Here is a 21,323-nt window from a genome sequence, read left to right on the forward strand (position 1 = left end):
GCTAGATCGTTCACGTCTCCCTTTGATACCACATGTGTGGCCACGACGAGAATCAGCTCGGGTGGAAGGTCGACAATGAGCGTCATGGTGCCTTTCCAGCCTGACCCAGATTCCAAGCTCCCGTCTCACGCGCGACTGCGCACTCGTCCGCTGCGACCTCAAATGGCGAGTGGATGCTTGTGGGGTCGTTCTTCGCCTTCGTACTGTGGTGAATCAGTGACATTGTCCACGTCGCTTTCGATGTAGCATTCTGTCCAGGCGACGGGGAAAAGCTCCAGCGTATATGTAGTAATGTACACAGTACGGCAACCCCCATTCCGTTTGACCCCGCCAATTGACGATGTTTGTTGGCTTGTGCTCGGCGGGATTGCGCCACAGATCAGTATAGCGGGTTGCATGAAGTTGTTGGTATAGCGCGGCTGCGTAACCAACCGAGTGACTCTCGGATGTGGCGTTTGTGTCGGTCTTACTTCCACCCAGGTATTTGACCACCGGATCTTTTCAGTGTTCTCTACGATGCACACATGCACCACCGACCGTTCAAGGCTCCTTTTTTTTTTTTTTTTTTTTTTTTTTTAGCTTTTGGTTACTATTCTGCAGCACGATGTGGCCGCGATGGACACAAATGCTGCACGGAACAGACACGGACAGGTTCCTTGACGGCGTGCAGACTGTCGAAAGCGTCACCGATTCGCAGCAATTCAATGTGGCTAGCGAAACCCCGGCCTGGAATAATGCCTACAAAGTGTATCCCACAGGAGATATTACAAATTGACCCTGAAAGTCAGCATAAACGACACAACCCACCGACGCCCCGAATCCGCCCCATTTCATACGTACTCTGAATTCAGCAGCCACGTTTGCATGTCGTCGTCGTAAGAATCGTCAGGATCCCATTCAGACTCTTTAACAACCCTGCTGGTTTTCCCTGGCTGCTCGATTCCATTTCCTCACCCCGCATATCAAAAGTTCTTGGATTTCATGGTAGTGGTCTGAACACCAATCCAACGGCGCCCATCCCTGGTGACAGACAATGGTCGGATTAGCGCCGTGGTCAAGCAGGAATTTCACCACTCGCTTGTTGCCTCGTCCCGCGGCGAGCGAGAGTGCCGTCCGCCCCTCGCCGTTTCGGATGTCAATATCTGCCCCTCGATCGAGAAGTAATTCCGCTATCTTCAGACGCTTGGCGTATGCGACTTGGGATAGAAGCGTTTCCCCTCGCTCTGACACAACGTTTGGATCGGCTCCAGCATCTAGCAAGATCGTGACGGTCTGGAACACATGGTCCATCTCAGCCATGCTCTTCACGGCCAGGAAAAGTGCCGTACGGCCATCCATATCCGTGGACTCGGTTTCCGCTTCCAGGCTCAGAAGTATCTGGGTGGCTTCAAAGTAGCCAGCCTTCGCGAGAATCATGAGCAGCGTCGGTTCCCCAATCTCCCGGGCACCAAGTCTAGCCCCCAACTCAATCAACGCCCTGATGTAGTCCGGCATGTCCCACTGTATGGCGAGTACAAGGACGTCTTCGGCCTTGGTACCTATAGTGTCGGCGACGATCCCGTACTTGAGAAGCCACTCAAAGACTTCATACTTCCGGCCTTCCAAAGCAACTTTTGCGCAATCCCACTGTGCAAAGTCAGATGGACGCTTGTGGTTCACCAAGCACTCAACCACCTCCACATTCCCCCTTTCTACCGCATCGCATATCATAGAGTCCCACGAGCCGCTTGGCTCAGAGCTGGCTCCGTGGGTCAGAAGAAGCTTCAGCAGTTCCGGAGACTCCAGCTGAACAGCAACCTTCACCAGGCTGAGATCAAGCCAGCCCGAATCGTTTGGACTGGCTCCTTTCTCCAGCAGTCGAGTGGCAAGGCCCATGCTTCGCATCTGGAGAGCGATGTGAAGCATGCTGTCGCCACGCAACGTATACCGCTGAGGGCTTGCACCGGCGTCCAGAAGTATCATGGCAATCTCTTCCTGTTCTCGCTCCATTGCTCGACCGAGAGGTCCTCGGCGGCGGGCTCCGGGCCCAAAACGTGGATCGGTAGCGGATGGCTCCACGTTGGCGCCAGCATCTACCAGAAGCTTGATCATCCTCACGTCGCCGCGATCCATGGCGATATGAAGCGCTGATTGATGGAATCCTTTCATGCTCCAATGAAGATCGGGCTCAACGGAGGCGCCCTCTCCAAGTAGCAACTGGGCCACTTCCAAGTTGCCTCCAGCTGCGGCCATCATCAGTGGCGTCATCATTTTATAGTACCCTAAGTACTCTGCATCGTCGTTGTTGCTGTCGCGGAGGCGGAAATCGTCAAGATATCGTGATGCACCGTACTTGAGAGACGCCTTTACTCCTGCCAAGCTGCCACGCTTTGCGGCCCTGTACAATTCCGAGCCACCGTAGGCTTCGGCGTCCAGGCGGTAAAGGCAGCGAGTGAGAAGGGTGCTAAGTGCCGGGTGAGCTCTGGAAAGCGCCAGGAGATCTTGTTCGGAATCAACGCTCTCGCCGATTTGCACGATGATTTCGGGACAAAGCTCAAGGACACGCATGGCGCTTGTCCTGACTTGATCTTGGAGATGCGTTAGTCCCATGCTTCATGTTTAAGCGATCAAAGGAAGGCTTCATGTTTAGCCACCCCCGAACATGCATAGTAACATAGACAAGGACGTGGCAAATACCATCAACTTACCCCTTGTGTACAAATATCGCAACCCTCACTCCCTGGTGTCGCTCCTACTCTCGTGTTGCTCAGTCTTGGTGGTATTCTTGGTAACAGGGGTAGCAGTGGAGATGTGTTCAAAAAGATGCCCTGACGTACAGACTGTGTGCCCCGGGAACGCTGTATTTTATAGAGGCTCCAGAGCCAGTCACCGAGTTGCCAAAGGACGATGCAGTCACGTCCTGTGCGTCCCGATTGCCCGGTAAATGAGAGCCTCTACTCTTAACGGGCAACATACACGTGCAGTCGTGAATCAGGGCTTGAGTTCTGTCTGTAGACCTATGAAACCCGACATAGAGAGTCCTCAATACGTGCAGGTCACTTTCGCTCGGCGCAAAGTGGACGAACTCGCAGCGTGGAGTCCCTGCTGTTCAGACCCAGTTCGCAGGTATGTGCATCTACTTGTTGTTTGAGAAAAGCGCCGTCAAAGCTCCCACACTCGTAATGTTCAAATTGACATATACTATTCACTTCACAGGCAAATTTACCGCTCCTGTTATGGTAGCCATGCTGTGAAACTGGAACTGAACATTAATCGTTTATAACCTGTGAAACAGCCGATGACCTGCACAGTCTATCCATGAGTCGTCGTGAGCTTGAAGAACTGAATCTCTGTTGCCCCTTCACCCTGGTTGTAGTTGCCTGCCTTGAAGTAGCTCTTCGGGTTATTAAGGTCGTACGTCGAGAGAGTTTTGAACCCCTTTCCGTTTATATTTACGGAAAGCTTGCCGCCTTCGTAGCGGATTTCATAGGTGAGACGCTGGCCACTGGGTACGTTGTCGATATACGTCCTCTTTTGGGTGCAAGTGCGGCACTGCTGGACGCCCATGTTCAAGTCGCCCTTCGAGTTATAATAGAGCTCCGCAACCGGCTTGGTCGAGATGGAGTCGTCAATGTGGATCTGGCCGATGCAGATCTCACCGCCGTGTTTGGTCACTTTGACATCGGCGGCGAGGCGGTTGACGGAGCTCGTGGGGTCGAAGCTGCGCGGGTTCGACTCGCGCAACTCGGTCCGGCAGTGCTTGCTGTTTGGGGTAGTAACGCAGCCAGTCGATGACGGTGACCCGGAAACTTTCATGACCATGGCGCCGGTGCTCTTGTCCGTGAGGAACACATCGCTGGTGTAGCCGTTGCAACCTTGCAGCTTCGAGCCCGAGATGCTATCTGGCTTGCCCGGAGAGCCGGTGGGCAGCTGAAGGGTCCATTTGGAGAGGTCGAAGTTGCCGCCTGGTGCGCAATTGGGGTCAAGAGCAGCTCCTCGATTGAAGAAGAGAGAAAGCGCGGCGATTCCGCTGTATGCGAAGGACTGAGTGATCTTCATGGTTCTTGGAAAGGCTCAAAGATCCGTGGAATGGTACAGAGCTTGGCTGTCGTGAAGTAATCACCCAAACCCGACGAGATTTCCCTTTCCTTAAATATTCCACCGCGTTGAGTTTGTCCCTGGACACTCGATGTAACGCTGCTGCCACCACGGAGTTCGATACGACGTTGGGTTTACGGCCTCGCCGGTTTACGTACCACAGTCAGCCGGACTGAATTTCCACCTATCACGCCAGTAACCTAGTTCTCCTTCTGAGACCGGCACGCCCGATTCTGTACTCACAAACATGTCTTTGCGAGCAGGATAGACGACTGGTTGGCAAGCTGCATCGCGCATCGTGACCGAAGTCTCCCCACTCGACCCCAGGTTTTAGTGCCAGGAGTGCAGTGCGGCCCAACAGATGCCGCAGCCAAGCTCTCTTGGCTCTGTGGGGAAGGCGGGAATGATCGTCAGTAGCGCAAGCCCCTTCAGGCACGACGCCCCGAGGCCTTTTCTTGTTGGTGGAAAAAGAATCGCCGCGGGATCTCGCCCCCAAGCAGCTAGTTTGACGTTGACCCCTTCATGTTCAACCTCCCAGCTTCGGGATGGTGAGTATCCGATATACTTCAGCATTTTGACGTGGAAGGTTCCCATGTCCAATCCCTGTCATCGCAAACGAGACGTACAGTCCTAGGGATGTTTGCCCGAGATCAACACCGAGCTGAACCGTTTGCATCGAGTAAATGACGAGAGACTCTTGCACCTTGCAACGTGGGGGTGCGCGTAGCTGAATGGATGGCAGCTTGGCTTGGTCTGCAGTAGATAGAACTTTGCCCTAGACACGGCTGGCTCAATTGCAGCGCTCTACAATTCTTGATTGTATCTGGCATCGTTCACAACACTGAGAAATAGCAACGTTGCCTTCATGCGGCACACGAGTCTCTTTCACACACGCTCCTGAGGGGTTTTGCAGATAGAGGCTTCATGTCTCGATGGAAGCATCATCACCAAACGGCATTCATGGGTGCGTCTCACCGCATTCTCTTCGGAAGCCTCATGCTTCGCCACGACCGCTCCCGGCGCGTTCAACGTTTGTTTCGTTTACGACATGTGCATGTGCCGTTCCTATAGTTCTGCAACGAGCCTCATGCACAGAGGGCAAACGGATTGTCGACATACACTAGCCCTTCTTAAAATACATGTCCAGTGTATTGGACTGTTTGTTACCGCCGTCACTCCCTTTGGTCTTCGCGACACTTGGCTGCGAAGTCTTTCTGTCCATCTCAAGCACAGCCATCAGCTCCTCGAACTCTTCTTTCGGCACGATGCCTCCACTTGCTTCTTTGTGGCCTCTCGCGAACGACGCCCCCAGGCGTTCCCGTAACGTCTGATCAGGCGCTTTATCCGCCAGGCTTTGAAGCGTCTCGATGATGTTTACCGGCGGGTCCCTTGCCCTTGCGGATCGCGGTATCCGGCACGAGAAATTGACCATTCCCGGAAGATAACCCTCATTGGCGACAAGAACCACCTCTAATTTGGAGCTTTGCAGGTGCCCGGCCCATCGCGTTGCAATGACGGGATGAACTTGTGCTTGCGAGCTAATTCGGAAGACCGCGATGCGCGCGTCTGCAGAGAACTTGGGCGCGGTGTGCGTGCAGCGTTCCACCTCTGCATTCACCTCGGCCCGAGCGGACAGCAGCTCGCGATTCTTCAAAAGATCGCTTGGCGAGCCGGCCGCAAGCAACGCCTCCCATGCCATGGGGACGTTGTACGACGCAGTTCGACGGGGCGCGTTGATGAGAGACACGGCGTCGTTGAGCGCCTTCTTGGTGTATTTCTTGAAGGTGGGCTTCATGTCGGGAAACGGGGGCTCCCATTTGAGGGTGTTTCCGAGGTCGCCATGCGTGCCCATGACGCAGAGCCAGTCGCACTGCTGCTCAACGTCGTCGTGGAGTCCAGAGCAGATATGGTAAGTGAGCAATGAGCTCGTCGCGACGGGTGGCGAGTTGCAGGCCGTGACGGGCTGAGCCCCCTCAGGGAAGTCATCGTCAAGTGCCCAGTGGTGGTCAATGATCAGGGCTTTATGAGGTATGTCGACGACGGGAGGGGATTTGCGCGAGCCTTGGTCGAGGACGAAGATGTAGGCCGGCTCTCTCGCGGCCAGAGTTCGCCTCTCTTCCTCGTCGTGAACCGTGTGGCCTTTCTCAAGGATGTGGCCTTCGATGAGCTCCGCCTCTAAGCCAAGTAGGATGAGCGTCCTTCGCAAAATTGCGCCTGAGGTGAGGCCGTCTGCGTCCTTGTCCGGCACGATGACGGTCTTCTTGTGCGCAGCGACGCTATCAACGTCGGTAAGCAAAAGTCGAACGGAACGGATCAAGGCTGTGGGACGTGCATACCATTCCAGAATAAATTCTCGCGCTCGCTCTATCTGTTCCCCAGGCGCCGGCCAGATGGCGCTTCCGTCGTCGTTCCTTCGCGACGGAGTTAGGTGGTAGTCTGGGACCTGCGGCCGGGGCTTTTTGCTCCGAGACGGGGCCGCTGGGGCCGATGAAGCCTGGCGCTTCATGCTCTGTTGTCGGGCGCTACACGAGCTCACTATTGGTGTTGTGGCTCGGGTTCGGGCGTCATGCCGACAGAGCCATAATGATGCGGTAGAGGTCAATTGCACCTTTCCTTTGCTGAGAAGCCCAAAGCCCCGGCCTGCTGGAGAGATGTGAGTCCGTATCATCAATTCATACCTCTGGTCGCTCACATGTGCAACGTTCAAGCTGCGCGTGGAAGGGCGTCGGATTGTCGCGGTGGTCTGGTCTTAAGTGACGTCATGGACATCTCGCGCGTCCCCAGAAAGACTCCTGTTTTCAAGGTCTCTAGAACAAAGAACCTGTTTGAGCTCCAGTCCAGGCATCTTCTACTTGGCCACCGACGTTGCTGTCGTTGCTATCATTGCTGAGCCATTGAAGTGCATTGGAGGCGACCAGTGTCGTCTCTGTTTGTTCACCTGATTGAATTGTCGTCACAGCCACAGGACGCGGAGGCCAGCTTACGAACCGCCCAGTGGATCGGCAGTCTTTTGCCGGATGTCTGGGGGAGCCTGGGGAAGGGCCGAATCGGCTTGGCTAGTGCCGGCGCCACCAGGAGACAGCGCCAGGAACCAGGACTGGCAGCCTGGGCCGATGGAAACGAGTGCACTGAATACAGCTTCACAAAGACCGTTGCAAGAAACTTGTTAACCAGTATCTTTAGTACCTCTGGTCTCAGTATGTACTTCACGAAGGCCTACGTTTGCAACGACCTCAACTGATGCGACCAGGCCGCATCCCCAAGACGCCTCTTACTGTGCCATCTGAATCTCACCAGCACAACATTGAATGCTGCGGGAGACCACGCCCGTTGCACTACATCTCACTGCTCCAACCTCCAAGTGCTTACATGGATCTCGGGCAAACGCATGGAAACAAGCCGATAGCTGGAAAAAATCGTCTCCTTCTGCCGGCAAAACGAGGACCCCACAAGAAGTGTAACAAACAGAACAGTGTAGCCCAGCCAAGTATGAAGTATTTATGTTGGAGACAGCCGCTGTAGGACGCCACTCCGTGACGGCGACGGCATCCTCCCACTTTGACGTGCTGGTTAAGACGACCGTGCAATGGCCAAATACACCGCAACAGCACTGCTGATGCTCCCGACTGCGTTGGCCGCAAGCCAGGCGTCGGGATTGTTCTCGTCATATGTGTCCCTATCAATTGAATTAATCGGCTTCCCGCAATGGGCTGGTAGGACCGATGCCCCGCAGAAGCTCTCAGAGCATAAATTGACACGTTGACACAGGCACAAGAGACAGCAGAAACGAATTTTCCAATAACCTCATCGACAATCTAGTCAAAGCGCAAGGCAGTCCGCTTGTGGTTCGTGTCGGTGGAAACTCTGCGTGCGTCAATCACTGCGGTGAACACGGAATGGTGCCCGGCGAGCGTGGCCGTTGGCCTGCACGCTCCCCGTTCATGTCATCATCGTTCACAATTGAGATGGTGCAGCCCTGACTGACTTCAATTATTATTACAGGGATCGCGCCATCTTCGATGCCTCCCTAACCACGCCTACGGCAAGCAGCTGCAAGAATGCCGACCCCGGCGCCTGGCAGTGCATCGGCACCAGCTTCTTCGACTCGTACGGCGCATTCCCCGAGGGCACACGCTACTCTCACAACTTCAACCTCGCGACGTGGAACTCGTCTGGCTTCAACACGCTGGAGGCTACGGTGCCTCTGGCTTGCAAGGCGCTGCGGGGACAGCTCGAGTACTTCGAGGTCGGCAACGAGCCAGACCTGTACATTGGCAGCAGGCGGGCCCAGGACTACTCCGTTGCGCAGTACGTCTCTGAATGGAGCAACACCACGTCGCGGTTCGAGGAGTACCTGCATGAGGCATGCCCCGATATGACGGGCAACATCAAGTACATGTTCCCTTCGGTCAGCTCCCCTGGCTCGCGACTCCGTGTACCAGGCATCTTCAATGCCGCCGGCGATGCGGCCAAGCGCGTCACCCAGGTCTCCGTCCACAACTACATGGGCGGCGCGACGCAGCCCGGGGTGACACTCCAGGCCACACTGATGAACCACACCGCCGTCGTCTCGTCCATCGGCAAGCACGTCGCGTACGCCCAGTCCATCGCCGAGTACACCCCGGCCGACTATGTCATCGGCGAGCACAACAGCCTGTACGGCGGCGGCGCGGCAGGCCTGTCGGACGTGTTCGGCGCCGCGCTCTGGGGCATGGAGTTTTCGCTGTACGCGGCCTCCACGGGCGTCATCAAGCGGCTTCACTTCCACCAGAGCGTGGGGTCCCCCTACGCGGCGTGGTCGCCCGTCGCGCCGGTGCAGACGAAGCCTCCGTACTACGGCAAGCTCGCGGCGGGGACGTTCCTGGCTGGCTCCGACAAGATCCAGGTGAAGACGCTGTCGCTTGGGAGTGACACAGACAAGGACGTCGACTCTGGGTATGGTGCCTACATCAACGGAGAGTTGAGGCGTGTGGCGGCTCTGAACCTGCGCGAGTTTGACTCTGGCTCGCAAAGCCGCGGCACGAAAAAGTATACTGTGAAGGTCTCGCCGCGATCGTCCTGGGTGGTGAAGCGCCTGACTGCCCCCGGGGCGCGAGACCAAACCAACATTACATTCAATGGCTTTGCATACGAGGCTGCTTCTATCGGCAAGCCGGTCAAGGTCGCTGGGAGGACGACGGATGAGCGAGTGAAGGCGGATGGAAAGGGAAATGTTTCGGTGACGGTGGCAGACTCTGAGGCTGTCGTGATGATCAGGGCGTGACACATATGAGTCCTAGAAATACCGATTTCGCCGCGCTTGTGCAAGCAAGATGCTCAATGGATCCATGGATGCAACTGCCCCGCGACGAGCTTGCCAAGCTCCGCCTCCAACGTGAAACCGCATGGCCTTGCATGGCTCCGTGGATTCTCGCGTCAAAACTTCAAAAGCGACAAAGCCGGTGCCGGGTTATCTCAGAGGAAACATGGGCGCGGTATCATCAAGGTTTGTCAACGACCGGTCCCAAACGGCTATATGGCGCTGTGCCACAGCCGTTGCCGATTTGCAACCGTTAACCGTCCGATAGCCTCACGACTGGCGCATCAGCCCGTGTGGCTTCCAGAAGCCCACTCCCGTTCAAGCCATCACCATGACGGAATGACGAAATACGGTGGATCACTAGATCCGAAACGGCCGCGTCAGGCCCGATCCGCGCTAATACGCCTCACGCTTGGCAGACACAGCCAACCGCTCCCAACTCCATGCGATTGTTCGAACCTCGCCCGCATTAGCAAGCAGCATCTACTGCCTACTTACAAATCCCCCATACCCCTCCCCAGTGTTTTGCAAAGTCAAGTTTGGTCCAGAGACTTTAAGTAGGCATGGCGTCCTCGCTGTGGCAGACCGTCACCAACTTCGGCCGCCCGCAAGCGCAAAAGCAGCCAGAGCAGCTCGCCAGCATCAACAGCGTCAAGATGGATCCCCCACCAAAGAAGATGAAGGCGTGGATGACGGCGCTCAATGGGCTCGACAAGCTCCAGCAGAGCGAGGTGGACGTGCCGGAGCCGCGGGACGGCGAGGTGCTGGTGCGCATCGAGGCAGTGAGCCTCAACTACCGGGATACCGGAGGTATGGATGGCGCCCCCCGACGGTGGTCGTGCTCATGTCGTCCCGCATCAAGATCGATCTCGTCCATCGATGAGCCACCCGACTAACATTAGATAGTCGTCAAGGGCGAGTACAACCACATGCCCTCGCTCCTCTCCCCAGGCGAAGCCATCGTCCCCTGCTCCGACATGGCCGGCACCGTCGTCACCTCGCGCGGGGACGCCGCCTCGCACCTCCCGCCCGGCACGCGCGTCATCTCCATCTTCCTGCAAGACGACCTCAGCGCGCCGCTCCGCGAGGAGGCCCTCGCCACGGGCCTCGGCTACCCGCTCCCCGGCGTGCTCTGCCACTACCGCGTCTTCCCCGCGCGCACCCTCGTTCGGTGCCCGGCCTACCTCTCCGCCGCCGAGGCCGCCACCCTGCCCATTGCCGCCGTGACGGCCTGGACGAGTCTGAATTGGATGCGTCCGCTCGGCTCGCACGTCGGCACCGACCCTCCAGACGTGATTGCGAAGCGCACCGCCCTCATGCAAGGCACGGGGGGCGTCGCCATCGCGGGCTTGCAGATCGCGCACGCGGCCGGGCTCAAGACCATCATCACGTCGTCGTCAGACGATAAGCTGAAGCGAGCGCGCGATGAGCTCGGCGCCGACACGGGCATCAACTACCGCACGTACTGGCAGTGGCAGGAGCCCGTCATGAAGGCCACGGGGGGACGAGGCGTAGACGTCATCTTCGAGACGGGCGGCACGCGCACCATCCGCAAGTCATTCGAGAGCATTGCCTTTGGCGGCGTCATCAACTGCATCGGCTACCTCTCGGGGAAGCACGAAGACGGCGACGATGAAGGGGACGGCGACAAGACGCCGCAGCTGCACCGACTCAACGTCAACGTCATGGCGTTGCGCCGCAATGTCACGCTTCGCGGCATCATCAACGGGCCCAAGGACCGGTTCGAGGAGATGCTCGGCTTCTACGAGGAAAAGAAGATCAAGCCCGTCGTGGACAAGGTCTTTGACTTTGACGACGTCAAGGACGCGTTCGACTACCTCGTCAAAGGGAAGCACTTTGGCAAGGTCGTCATCAAGGTCTCGGAGTGAGGAAGGTACACCGTCATGGCGTGACAAGTACAGCACACCATCGTATGATATCATGACAATACACGAACATAGACACGGCAATTGCACAACCGCGGACGCACATGACCTATGATCTGCGTGGCCTCGATGTTGGGGGCCTACGCATGTCGCGGCTTGACGTCGTCGCCGTTGACGCATCCCGTCTCGATTGCTCCTCCCGTTCCGCGAGCCCGCGCTCACAGCTGCCGCGGCCACGGGAGGGGTCGACGACTTCAGGTTGCCACAGCCGGGTCACTCCCGTCGCTGGACCGCGCCCCTGCCGCACTCTCGCAGGCGCCGGGCTCCCGAGGCAGGACCTACCTGAGAGAGCCTCGCCTTGTTCCTCAGTGCTCGAGACCCGAGGGAAGGAGCTGCCAATCCAACTTCATGGCCTTGGCCAACGTAGCGAGCGACGAAGCGAGCCGTGTCCACCACAGCGAAGCTTCCAGAAGGTGTCGCGTGTTAGTCAGGCTCTCTCGTTCGCCATCATCTTTCGTCCCGACGAGTCGTGCCCCCAACTCATTCTCTCTTCTTCTTCTTCATCACTTGTTGCTCTTGTTCAGTACATGGTGTCCAGCCATCGGCGAGGACTGTGTGTCCAAGCAGACTCGACGCGGACTGATGTGTCCAGTCACACCCAGCGCGGACAGGAGTGTCCAGCAGCACCCGACGCGGACAAAGGTGTCCAGCAGTCACAATCCCGACGCGGACAAAGGTGTCCAGCAGTCACAAGCCCGACGCGGACAAAGGTGTCCAGCAGTCACAAGCCCGACGCGGACAATGGTGTCCAGCAGTCACAAGCCCGACGCGGACATGAGTGTCCAGCTGTCATACCCAGCGCGGCCAGGAGTGTCCAGCAGCATCCGGCGAGGACAGATGTGTCCCGCTCCAGCTCTGGGGAGCCGGGCCTCGGTGGTCACACCGCCAGGTCGCGGTCGGGGCGTTCGGGGATTACTTTCCGTCGCCAGCTCTCTGAGCCAGCCTCGTGGGTTCCAGCCGAGCCTGCGACTGCGGTGTCTGGGATTACTCCCGGCGCCTGCTCCGTGAGCCAACCACTGGACTGATCGCGTCCACTGAGCGAGCCTCACGACTGCCCGTGTCCGAGGCTGCGCCGTCGTTCAGACTGCCCGTATCCGAGTTTCGTCTGCGACATCGTGCTGACTGCTGACCAGATGTTCGGCAGAGGCGGGTGGCGGCGACGGCGGCCTCGAAAGCAGAACACGCGATGGCCCAACTGCGATTGTGACGCCTCCGCGACAACTTTCCGGGCGACGCTGCACAACAGCTCGGGCAGCTTTCTCATGTAAGTGCCTCGGTGGCGGGGCCAGGGACTGGACTGGACTGACACTTCTCAGCCAAACACCACCGCTTTGCGAAACAGGCCTGTTCCTTGAGAATATTACACCGCGCGAGTGTTGAGAGAGTCCCATTCTCGGGTTCTTGGGGACCCTCGAGGTCCGCACAAGTGTAGGATTGTATCCTGTAGTATAGATGTTTCGCGCCAGAAGAATCACATAATGACCCGCAATTCTGCAACTCCCGAGTCCTGTGCGTCCGTGCTTGCCGTGGAGGTGATCGACTGCCAGGGAGGCCCTCCAACCAGCCAGATACCCTCGCGCCGCCTCATCGATGTGGCCCGCCGTGCTCTCTCGCACTTCATCCCAGCGAGCCAGCCTCCCAGGACTTGCCGTGGCCAACGCTCGCAAGAAACGCCGCGGACACCGGAACGGACCTCCTTCGACGGAGCACTTGGCCACGTCGGACCGCTGCTCCATGCTGGACAGGCGACAGCGTCTAGCCTGAAGTCTACCGGGACTCGTCCAATCATCCGACCAACTAACTGAGAAGCGTCATTCCTTCGTTCGGTCTCCACACCCACGCGACCCTCCCGAACGATACACCGGCGAGCTGATGGCCGTTCAACGTCAGCCTCAAGGCGGCGAAAGGCACGGCCACGGGAGCCCCCGCGGCCTTCAGGAAGGGGCGTGTCCAGCATCGCTACGGGCGAGAAAGAGGCAACTCTGGGCATCAAGTCGCCCGCCTGGTTCCCGCTGCCATCAGGAGTAGGAGTGCTACCAAGGTGATCAAGGCGTATAACTTGGTATGCCGTGAGCAAGTAGTTATAGGGTGCGCTATGTCTGGCCTACCAGTACAAAGCGTGGATGTCGACAAGAAGCTGCGGTTGCTTTCGCGCAGGACATGTGGAGCCAAAAGTGAGCCGGCATACAGCGAGCCATGTTTGTACACTATGTAATAAATCGACATACAACATCCATCAATGACACATCAACCCCGATAGTTCTCCGCCCCCGTTGTCGAAAAGAAACGCAGCGCCAGGTCGTCCGTCGTCAGCGCCGCGTAGCTTTCCGCTTGGAACCAATGATCCCCCGCTCATGTATCGCCAAACGTTGCACAAATGACAAAAGGCGGCCGTGGTCCTCCCCCTGATCTTACATCGTTCAATCGTAAAAAGACCGATGCGCACACAAGTGCGGCGGGTATCGTCACCTGCAAGACGAGATTCGGCGCAAACAAGTAAACAACCAGAGCCAACATCCAGCACCAGCAAACAAGACTGCCCGTTGGGTTGCAACGAGCCGGTTCGCAAGACAACAAACGTCCCAGTAATCGCCCAACTCCAAGCTCATGTGCGCCAAGGACTGACCGGGCATAGGCCCTCTAGTCGTAGCGGTGGTGCGAGTTGACCGACTGAATGTGATCCGACGCGCCCACGATCCACTCAATCTTGCCCTTGTCCACACCGGCCAGGAAGGGATCAAGCGGGTAACCGCTGTTGTAGGCATCTAGGAACGGCTGAAGCCTGGCGACGAGAAGCTGCATCGTCTGCGACGCGCTCTTCATCACTTCGCCAAAGTTCTGTCCCTGTCCCTCCCAGTCCTATGCATTGTTAGCTCTCATCTTAAAGACACGCGAACAGTTCGGGGTAAACTCACATAGTTGGGCAGGCTGTCGCTAAATGCGCGCACCGCCATCTCGATCCAGTCAACCTCCTGCTTGAGGCGCGGGCCCGGCTTGAGGTCCTTCGAGATGGTAGCAATCACGACCAACAAGAGCAGCGGCGCCAGGCTCTCGAAGCGGTTGGGCGCGTAGCCACTCAAGCAGCGCCTGAAAATCTCCTTTTCGTGGCCACTCTGGATCCACTGAATCATCGCATCCTGGAGGCGGCCGTCTTGGATGGCCATCTCGATCTTGTGGATGCGCTGAGTGAGCTCGTACTCTGCTTCGGCCTCGCTGCGGCTCATTTGGTTGGCGAAAGCGCCAGCGAGGGCGCTGACACCGGTCGGGCCGACGTTCTCAGACGGAGCGACACCAGTCCCCTGGGGGCTCGTCACCGGTTGCGATCCACGCTGATACTGCTGGCTGTTCGAGTATTGCTGGCTCATAACCTGGCTGGGAGGATAGCTTCCGTGGTGGCTCGGCGCGTTACTGCCGGCCATGCCGCCAGGGTATCCATGAGGAATGTTCTGGTGGCCCTGTTGGCCCTGAGCCCCGGAACCACCAGGAAGCTCGTGAACAGGCTGCTGCTTGAGCTTCAGGAACTCCTGCTGCAAGGCGGTCTGCGAGGCGGCCATGGTGGACACCATGTCGGTCAGTCGGTTGACGTAGTTGAGCAGCTGGTCGATCTTGTTGGCATCGGCCGCATGTTGCGCCTTCATGTGCTCAAACTGCTCCTGGTACTGCTGATGGAGCTCCCCGGCAACACGCTGGGCGCTCTGGCTCGCAATGTTGGAGAATGCGGGAGTCAGGCGTTGGGTGAGTGTGTTCAGGACCTCCTGCTGAACGCCAGACGTCACAGCCGCGCCGACACGGTCCGAGATGGCGTTGACAAAGTCTGCCGACCGCAGGGAGCGGTTGAGGGCGTGGGGCAGGGAGCCTTGGATCTCCTTCTGCACAGATGACGCGACTTGGGGCTGCAGCTTGGTCTGGAGCAAGTCCGTCACGGCTTTGCCAGCATGGTCGCCAATGGCAGGGATGACCAGCTCAGTGAACTGATGGTGGATTAGGGACTCGAGCACCTTCTGAGTGTTCTCGTTGAGTACCTCGGATACCATGTCAAGCAGCTTGATCTGGTGCTGGTTGAAGCTCTCGTCGCGGACGCGAGCGCCTTCGTCAATCTTGCCGTGCAAATTCTTGAGCGACGACTTGAGCGTGTCCGACACGGCCGCCGTCAGGCGTGTCTCCATGCCGACAATAGCAGAGTCGAGGGCCTCTGCGGAGACGCCATTAGCGACCACATTGTTGGCACCCTTGGGCGCCTCGGGCTTCGAGCCGACGCGCGGAGAGTTGGTGGTGCCATTAGCTGCCAATTCGGGCTCCTTGCCCTTCTTCTTGCGCGACTTCTTCTCGGGCTTCTCGGGCTGGCTCTCCTTGGAAGACTGGGCCGGCGTCTCCGTCTCCTTTGGTTCGTTCTTGAGTTTGACTGGCGTAACTGACTCCGCGCCCGCGCCGCGCTGGGCAACGTCGCTCGGTGCTGGCGTCGCCTGAAGCGACTCCTTGCTGCGGTTGGCGATGCGGACCTGGGCGTCTCCGTTGGTGCCAAGCTCAGGCTGCTGAGGCGTCTTGAGCTTAGAGACGGTCACCACGCCCTCCTTGACCGCATCGACGGCGTCGAGAACCTTGTTATCCTTGGACCATCCAAGCTCATTTTGCCTGATCAGAAGGCAAGCAACTCCCTTGGAGTGCATCGCGTATAGCTCAAACAACGTCGGCTCGTCGGCGTCCTGGACCATGGCAGGCGTGCAAAGGATGTCGAGGCTTCGGATGACGCCCCTGTTGGCAAACGAGTACTCGCGGACACCGCTTATCACAGCGGTGCTATCCGGCTGCGGGATAGACGAGTCTTGAGCCACGAGCCGCTGAATGTACTCTGCCTGCGATACGCTCTTCAGGTTATACTTAGGAGCCGAGAGATGCGCAAAATAGACCGAGTTGCGTGTGGGGTGGCCAATGACAATCATGCCGCTGGCTGGGTGGTACATGACGCTGCAGACGGCATCAGACTCCTTGCTGTGAGGCAGGTTGAACTCCTGGACGGGCTTGCCGAGGGCAAGGTCCCACAGCTGGAGGGTGTGGTTCTGCTTCATGCCCACAATCATGTAGCGCAGGGCGCAGCGCTTCTGGTAGGGGCGCTGCTTGTCGAGAAGCAGGACCGAGGTGGGCCAAGCCTTTTCGCCCTCCGGAGTGCTCGCCAGCGTCATCAGAGGCTCCTTAACCTCAAGCGACGTCTGGGCGGGCACGGGAGCGCGCGGGTCAGAGCCCTCCTTGACAGCGGTCAGGTCACGAACATCCCAGAACTTGACCCGGCCAGACTTGTCGAGGGAGACAACAACCGTATCGTCCTGGCTAAAGGTGAAGTCCTTGCCGGCCTTGCCGGTATTGATCTTGAGAGAGCACTGCTTGAGCAGGGTCTCCGTGTCGACGACGCGGTCGTGGCCCGTCTTGAAAAGACTGTTCTGCAAGATGTACGACGGCCAGATGAAGTTGATGGACTTGCCTCGGCCGACGGCGAAATACTCGGGGTGGATGGTCGACGCGCGAGCTCTAGTCTTGAGGACGCCACCAGGGGTGTCACCGTCATGAGAGGCCATGGGCGGGAGAGCAAAGCCGTACTGCTCGAGGTGCGCGTCCTCGATGTGGTCCTTTTCGCCGTCCTTGATCTGCACCCAGTACACGGTGCCGCTGATGCCGGTGCCAATGATGGCCTCGCGCTGGACGCCCTCGTTGTCAGTGGGCGTCACGGACATAGCCACGTTAAAAATGCGGTCCTTGGTGTCGGTAAAGACCTTGGCATCCTTGCCGTCGTCCTGTCGAATGACGCGCAGGCCGCCCTGCTTGGACATGCCGTAGGTCATGTACGTCTGGGATGCCGTGTAGAGGTTGCGGTCGATCTGGTCGAACTCCTTCTTGAGGCGCGCGATATCCATGATGGACTCGTCACGGAACTCGGGCCGAGGCTCGGTCGCGTCCTCCTGAAGGGAGATGGAGATCCAGGGCTTCATGGGGAAGTTGTACACGCGCACAGGCGGGGCTTCCTTCTCCTCAATGACAACAATTTCCTCCTGGTCGGCGCTCTCCCAGCTATCGGCAACAGCCTGGGCCTCGGCGCCGGACTCGTTGTATGCGGGCTCCGGAGACTCATATCTCGGGGGCTCAACCTTGTTTTGTCCCTTCTTAATGTCGTCGATGATTCGCTTCTCGACATTGCGGACGGTCTCGCTAGTCCACTCCTGGTCATCGCGAGTCTCCGTCTTCTCGACGCCCTCGGCAAGATCCGGTTGGTCGAGACTCTGCTCAGCTCTGGCCAGCGCCTCGCGAGCATCGCGATCTGCCTTTTCGGCGAGGTCGTGCACGGCCTCCGCAACAGTTTCCTTGTTCTTGTCGGGGAGTCCAAAGGTGTCAAACTCGGCCGGGGGCGTCTGCTTGACGGACTGGTGCAGCGACTGATGCGAATGGAGCGATGAGCTGCGGTCGAGGGGCCCACGAGCGTGGCCTGGGGGGCTCGTGATGGGGCTCCGCTCGCTGCCCAAGTGGGACTGCTCATACTGCTGGGAGCCGGCGGGCGACGCGTGCTCCTTCTTGAGGGCCTGATGATAGGAAGCGCCGCCGCCAGACTGGTGAGTCTGCTGGCTCTGAGGAGAGGACTGGTTCAGGCTATCCATGAGCTGGTGGTAGATGGCGGACATGTCAGTCGAAGACTCCTGCGTCTGGGCGAAGGAGAAGGAACTGACATTCGACGCCGGGTGCTGGACGTGAGCAAAAGACTCCGAGTCGTGGTGACGAGCCTGATACTGCTGAGCAGCCTGGTAGGCGCTGCTCGCATGCGACTGCGGCTGCGATTGCTGCTGCGGCTGCTGGTACTGGCCGAAGTATCTTCCAACGTCGGCGGCAGCGTCCGGAGACTGGGGCGTCGGGCCGTTGGACCGCGCCGACTCGGTGAGCAACGGCTGGTCTGTCTGGCTTGGCTTGGGCCGATTCAGCAGGTTGAGCAGGTAGGATCTGGTATCGGCCGAGGGCGAGCCCGCGCCAAAGGTGGTCGAGGGCTGATGGGTCTGCGCAGGGGCGTGGGAGACGGGAGCCTGTCGGGGCTCGTCGGGCTCCTGGGCACCTCTCATGAGGGCAGCCAGCAGGCCCGTCGGGTCGGCGCTCGTGGGCGCAGGCTGATGCAGGCGAGTCGACTGATACTGAGCGGACTGGCCATAGCTTGGCTGCCGGGGCTGGTGGCCATGCTGAGGCTGTGCTTGATGCTGCTGCTGCGGCGACTGCTGCTGCTGCTGTTGGGCGGCGGCGGACGGCTGAGACTGCTGGGAGCCAGAGCCAGCCGCGGCGGCAGCGGCAGCGGCATTGTTGCCGCTGAACTTAAGCAGGTTCAAGAGGCTTGACGTCCTGTCCGCATTGGAGGGCATTCCACCGCTGTTGACGGGCGGCGTCGGAGCCGGCGGCAAGTCCATGGTGGCGGTCGCCGAAGCTGAGAGGCGGTCGGAGCCAAAACCCACGACCGGCAAAGGCTTGGAGCGAGAACGGGCGAAGCGGCTCTTGAGCAAGTGTCGATTCGGCGGGAGGAGGTAAAGGGAGGTGACGGGATATCCGCAGCGAGACTGCAGTCGCGGCGCGAAGCTCACCCTCTCTCGCAATCGATGGGCGGGTGGTGCTCCGTGGGCGAGGGATGCGGTTCTCGGTGGGTGAAGGTGAAGGAGCAGGCAGGCGAGAGGAAAAAAAAGCGACGAGCAGGCTGGAGCTCCGGGTTGCTTTGCCAAGTCAGGCGGTGGGCGGGAAAAAATTGGGGGTTAAGTAAGCGGAGCCGGGGGGGTCTGTCTCCAGGCGCCCAAAACGGTGCGCGTAGAAGCCCAACGCTCGCTCACAGCAGTGACGAGCTGCAGACTGCCTGAGCACCTGAAGGCCGCTCTCCAGGCCAATGGATGCCGAGCAGCCAGCCACCTGTTGGGCAATCGGTGATTCGCAGACGCGGAGTTGCGGAGAGACGATGCTCGAGTCGAGGTTGGGGGGAAAAGACAGATGGCGACAACGTGCTCTTTCGATGCAATGCTTCGCACGGCGGCAACCCCGTGGGATGAATGGCGGCAGAGTTGGCAACGGGCGTGTGGACGGGATGGGCGGCGGCACCTCCAGGGTCGTGAGTGACGTGGACGATTGGGAGCCGTGGGTTCAATTGCGGTGGCAGCCCTGCACCAGTACTGTGGCCGTGGCACAGCAACCTGACCTGCGGCGCTGTCGAGGTTCCCTGTCGAACGGTGGAGCAGCTTGATTGATTGTGGGTGCACCAGAGAGAGCCGTGCACATCGCAACACAGTGGCCCAAACTCTCAGTGCTTGCTGCAGGTGCTCACAGCACGGGGAGCGACGGTGTGCAGGTGTACCAATCTGTGGCTGCAGCGCCTGCGCACAGTGGGTGAACGAACCCGAGGTTCTGGCGGACGGCCTGGAGGAGACCTGCTCCCCGTTCCATCATAAGGTATCCATGGATACTTGTAGGTGATGGGGCCCTAGAACATTGGAGCTTGCAGCGATCGCCTGTGCTGCCAGGGCAGGTGCGTCCAGCAACTTCGATCGCCCACCAACCAGCATCAGCCGGGCCGGCCCCCACCACTGCCGAGAACGACCATCGGAGCCCTTCAGGGCTGCCCAGGTGGTTTCACCACCTCCAGGCTGTGAGAGGCGACGACCGCCAGGCACACCTTGGCTCGGGCTTGATGAGCGCCACGCCACCGGATGTCCACCCGTCCCGTCGGTTGAACCTCGCCGACCCTCGACACTCCAAATCGTCGCTATCACCCAGCATCATCACTCCACCACCACCCGCCACCGCACCAACCCTCGGGCGACAACGACAATTACCCACGCGCCTGTCCCCCAGTTACACCTACACAAGCACACATTATATACGCCCGACGAGATCGCATACCTATATCTGCGCGCGCACTGCGCTCCCCCCACGGACGCGCGCCCAGCCGACCGATCCGCCCCTCGAGGGCCCATCCCGCCATCGCCAGCTGCATCACCCTCTCCAAGTCAGCCCGCCAGAGACGGCCGCCGCCATGTTCTGCCTACGGAGGTACGACGCCTTGCCACTCCGCCCTCCCAAGCGATCGGGTCATTGAAGTATTGTTGCATGTATACTGACGCGCGACCGCGCCTCGCTCGCACGCAGCTGGCTCCCGCTCCTCTTCATCCCCACCAACGCCTCGCCGGCCTTCATCTTCCTCTTCTTCGTCTGCACCTACTTCCTCAACCGGCCCTGCGTCTACTGCTCCATCCTGCTGCTCATCCTCTTCCTGACCTCGTGCAACTGGTCCGACCGCTGCTTCTTCGACTTTCGCAGCGACTGGTTCCTCCCGCGCTCCGCCTCTTCCTCTTCCGCCGCCTCAACCTCAGCCTCAACCTCACCTGCTACGCCGACGTCCACGATATATACCGGCGCCGGCGGCGCAAATGCTACTATATATACCCAAAACCACCATGATGTGGCGGCCGATGCCTTCAACGCGACTGTCGCGGAGATGCTCAACTCGACGGCCCGCGCGCTCGCCGGCGCGGCGGCAGACCAGGTGGCTGCCAAGAGGGCCGAGTGGACGGGTTTGGGCATGGAGTGGCTGAGGAGCCTGCTCGGTCGGCGCGAGTGGAGGATCGAGTGCATGGACATATATATACGGTTGTGATGCTGCTGAGAAAGGGGCTGCATGTAATTATACTGAGCGTGGAGTGATGCAGAATCGCATCGTCACGAGAGTCTTAGCGATGAATTGGAATCCTCGACTTCAATCGTCCTTTGGCACGTTGTCTCCCGATTACGCTCCGCCTGAGGGAGATGTTTGACTCCCGGATGACATCGCCGTAGAAAGACGCCTCTGGCTCTGTCTTGCCCGACGAGAGGCACCTTTTCCCGGTCATCGCATGCTTCAGCGCACTGTTGCCACCCTTTACGCTGCCGCTTTCAACACCAGCAGAACATTTTGAACCCAGATCTCACAGGCCGCAGCAGGAATCTCGTCGCCTTGGAGATTT

General features: G+C 58.9%; 7 protein-coding genes across 7 annotated transcripts; 3 read left to right on the forward strand and 4 right to left on the reverse strand.

The window, feature by feature from the left end:
* Positions 1–1,175: 1,175 nt before the first annotated feature.
* Positions 1,176–2,547, reverse strand: PLICBS_008057 (uncharacterized protein; the record flags this gene model as incomplete). The annotated part of the gene is made up of 3 exons (XM_065601310.1): positions 1,176–1,182; positions 1,229–1,626; positions 1,696–2,547. 3 exons carry the CDS (start codon positions 2,545–2,547, stop codon positions 1,176–1,178), a joined length of 1,257 nt encoding a protein of 418 aa, XP_065457382.1.
* A 744-nt stretch (positions 2,548–3,291) lies between these two features.
* PLICBS_008058 (uncharacterized protein) lies at positions 3,292–4,038 on the reverse strand (the record flags this gene model as incomplete). The annotated part of the gene is made up of 1 exon (XM_018324457.2): positions 3,292–4,038. The coding sequence occupies one exon, from the start codon at positions 4,036–4,038 to the stop codon at positions 3,292–3,294; it is 747 nt and encodes a 248-aa protein (XP_018177636.1).
* A 1,159-nt stretch (positions 4,039–5,197) lies between these two features.
* On the reverse strand, positions 5,198–6,583 carry PLICBS_008059 (uncharacterized protein; the record flags this gene model as incomplete). Its single annotated transcript, XM_018324456.2, has 2 exons — positions 5,198–6,353; positions 6,414–6,583. 2 exons carry the CDS (start codon positions 6,581–6,583, stop codon positions 5,198–5,200), a joined length of 1,326 nt encoding a protein of 441 aa, XP_018177635.2.
* Positions 6,584–7,663: 1,080 nt separating this feature from the next.
* On the forward strand, positions 7,664–9,340 carry PLICBS_008060 (uncharacterized protein; the record flags this gene model as incomplete). The annotated part of the gene is made up of 3 exons (XM_018324455.2): positions 7,664–7,790; positions 7,846–7,945; positions 8,080–9,340. 3 exons carry the CDS (start codon positions 7,664–7,666, stop codon positions 9,338–9,340), a joined length of 1,488 nt encoding a protein of 495 aa, XP_018177634.2.
* A 599-nt stretch (positions 9,341–9,939) lies between these two features.
* PLICBS_008061 (uncharacterized protein) lies at positions 9,940–11,265 on the forward strand (the record flags this gene model as incomplete). The annotated part of the gene is made up of 2 exons (XM_018324454.2): positions 9,940–10,186; positions 10,283–11,265. The coding sequence occupies 2 exons, from the start codon at positions 9,940–9,942 to the stop codon at positions 11,263–11,265; spliced, it is 1,230 nt and encodes a 409-aa protein (XP_018177633.2).
* Positions 11,266–13,962: 2,697 nt separating this feature from the next.
* On the reverse strand, positions 13,963–18,752 carry PLICBS_008062 (uncharacterized protein; the record flags this gene model as incomplete). Its single annotated transcript, XM_018324453.2, has 2 exons — positions 13,963–14,181; positions 14,238–18,752. 2 exons carry the CDS (start codon positions 18,750–18,752, stop codon positions 13,963–13,965), a joined length of 4,734 nt encoding a protein of 1,577 aa, XP_018177632.2.
* Positions 18,753–20,356: 1,604 nt separating this feature from the next.
* On the forward strand, positions 20,357–20,977 carry PLICBS_008063 (uncharacterized protein; the record flags this gene model as incomplete). The annotated part of the gene is made up of 2 exons (XM_065601311.1): positions 20,357–20,373; positions 20,470–20,977. The coding sequence occupies 2 exons, from the start codon at positions 20,357–20,359 to the stop codon at positions 20,975–20,977; spliced, it is 525 nt and encodes a 174-aa protein (XP_065457383.1).
* Positions 20,978–21,323: the final 346 nt, after the last annotated feature.

This window comes from Purpureocillium lilacinum (assembly GCF_023168085.1).
Source record: "Purpureocillium lilacinum CBS 284.36 DNA, scaffold_6, whole genome shotgun sequence".
Lineage (NCBI taxonomy): Eukaryota > Fungi > Ascomycota > Sordariomycetes > Hypocreales > Ophiocordycipitaceae > Purpureocillium > Purpureocillium lilacinum.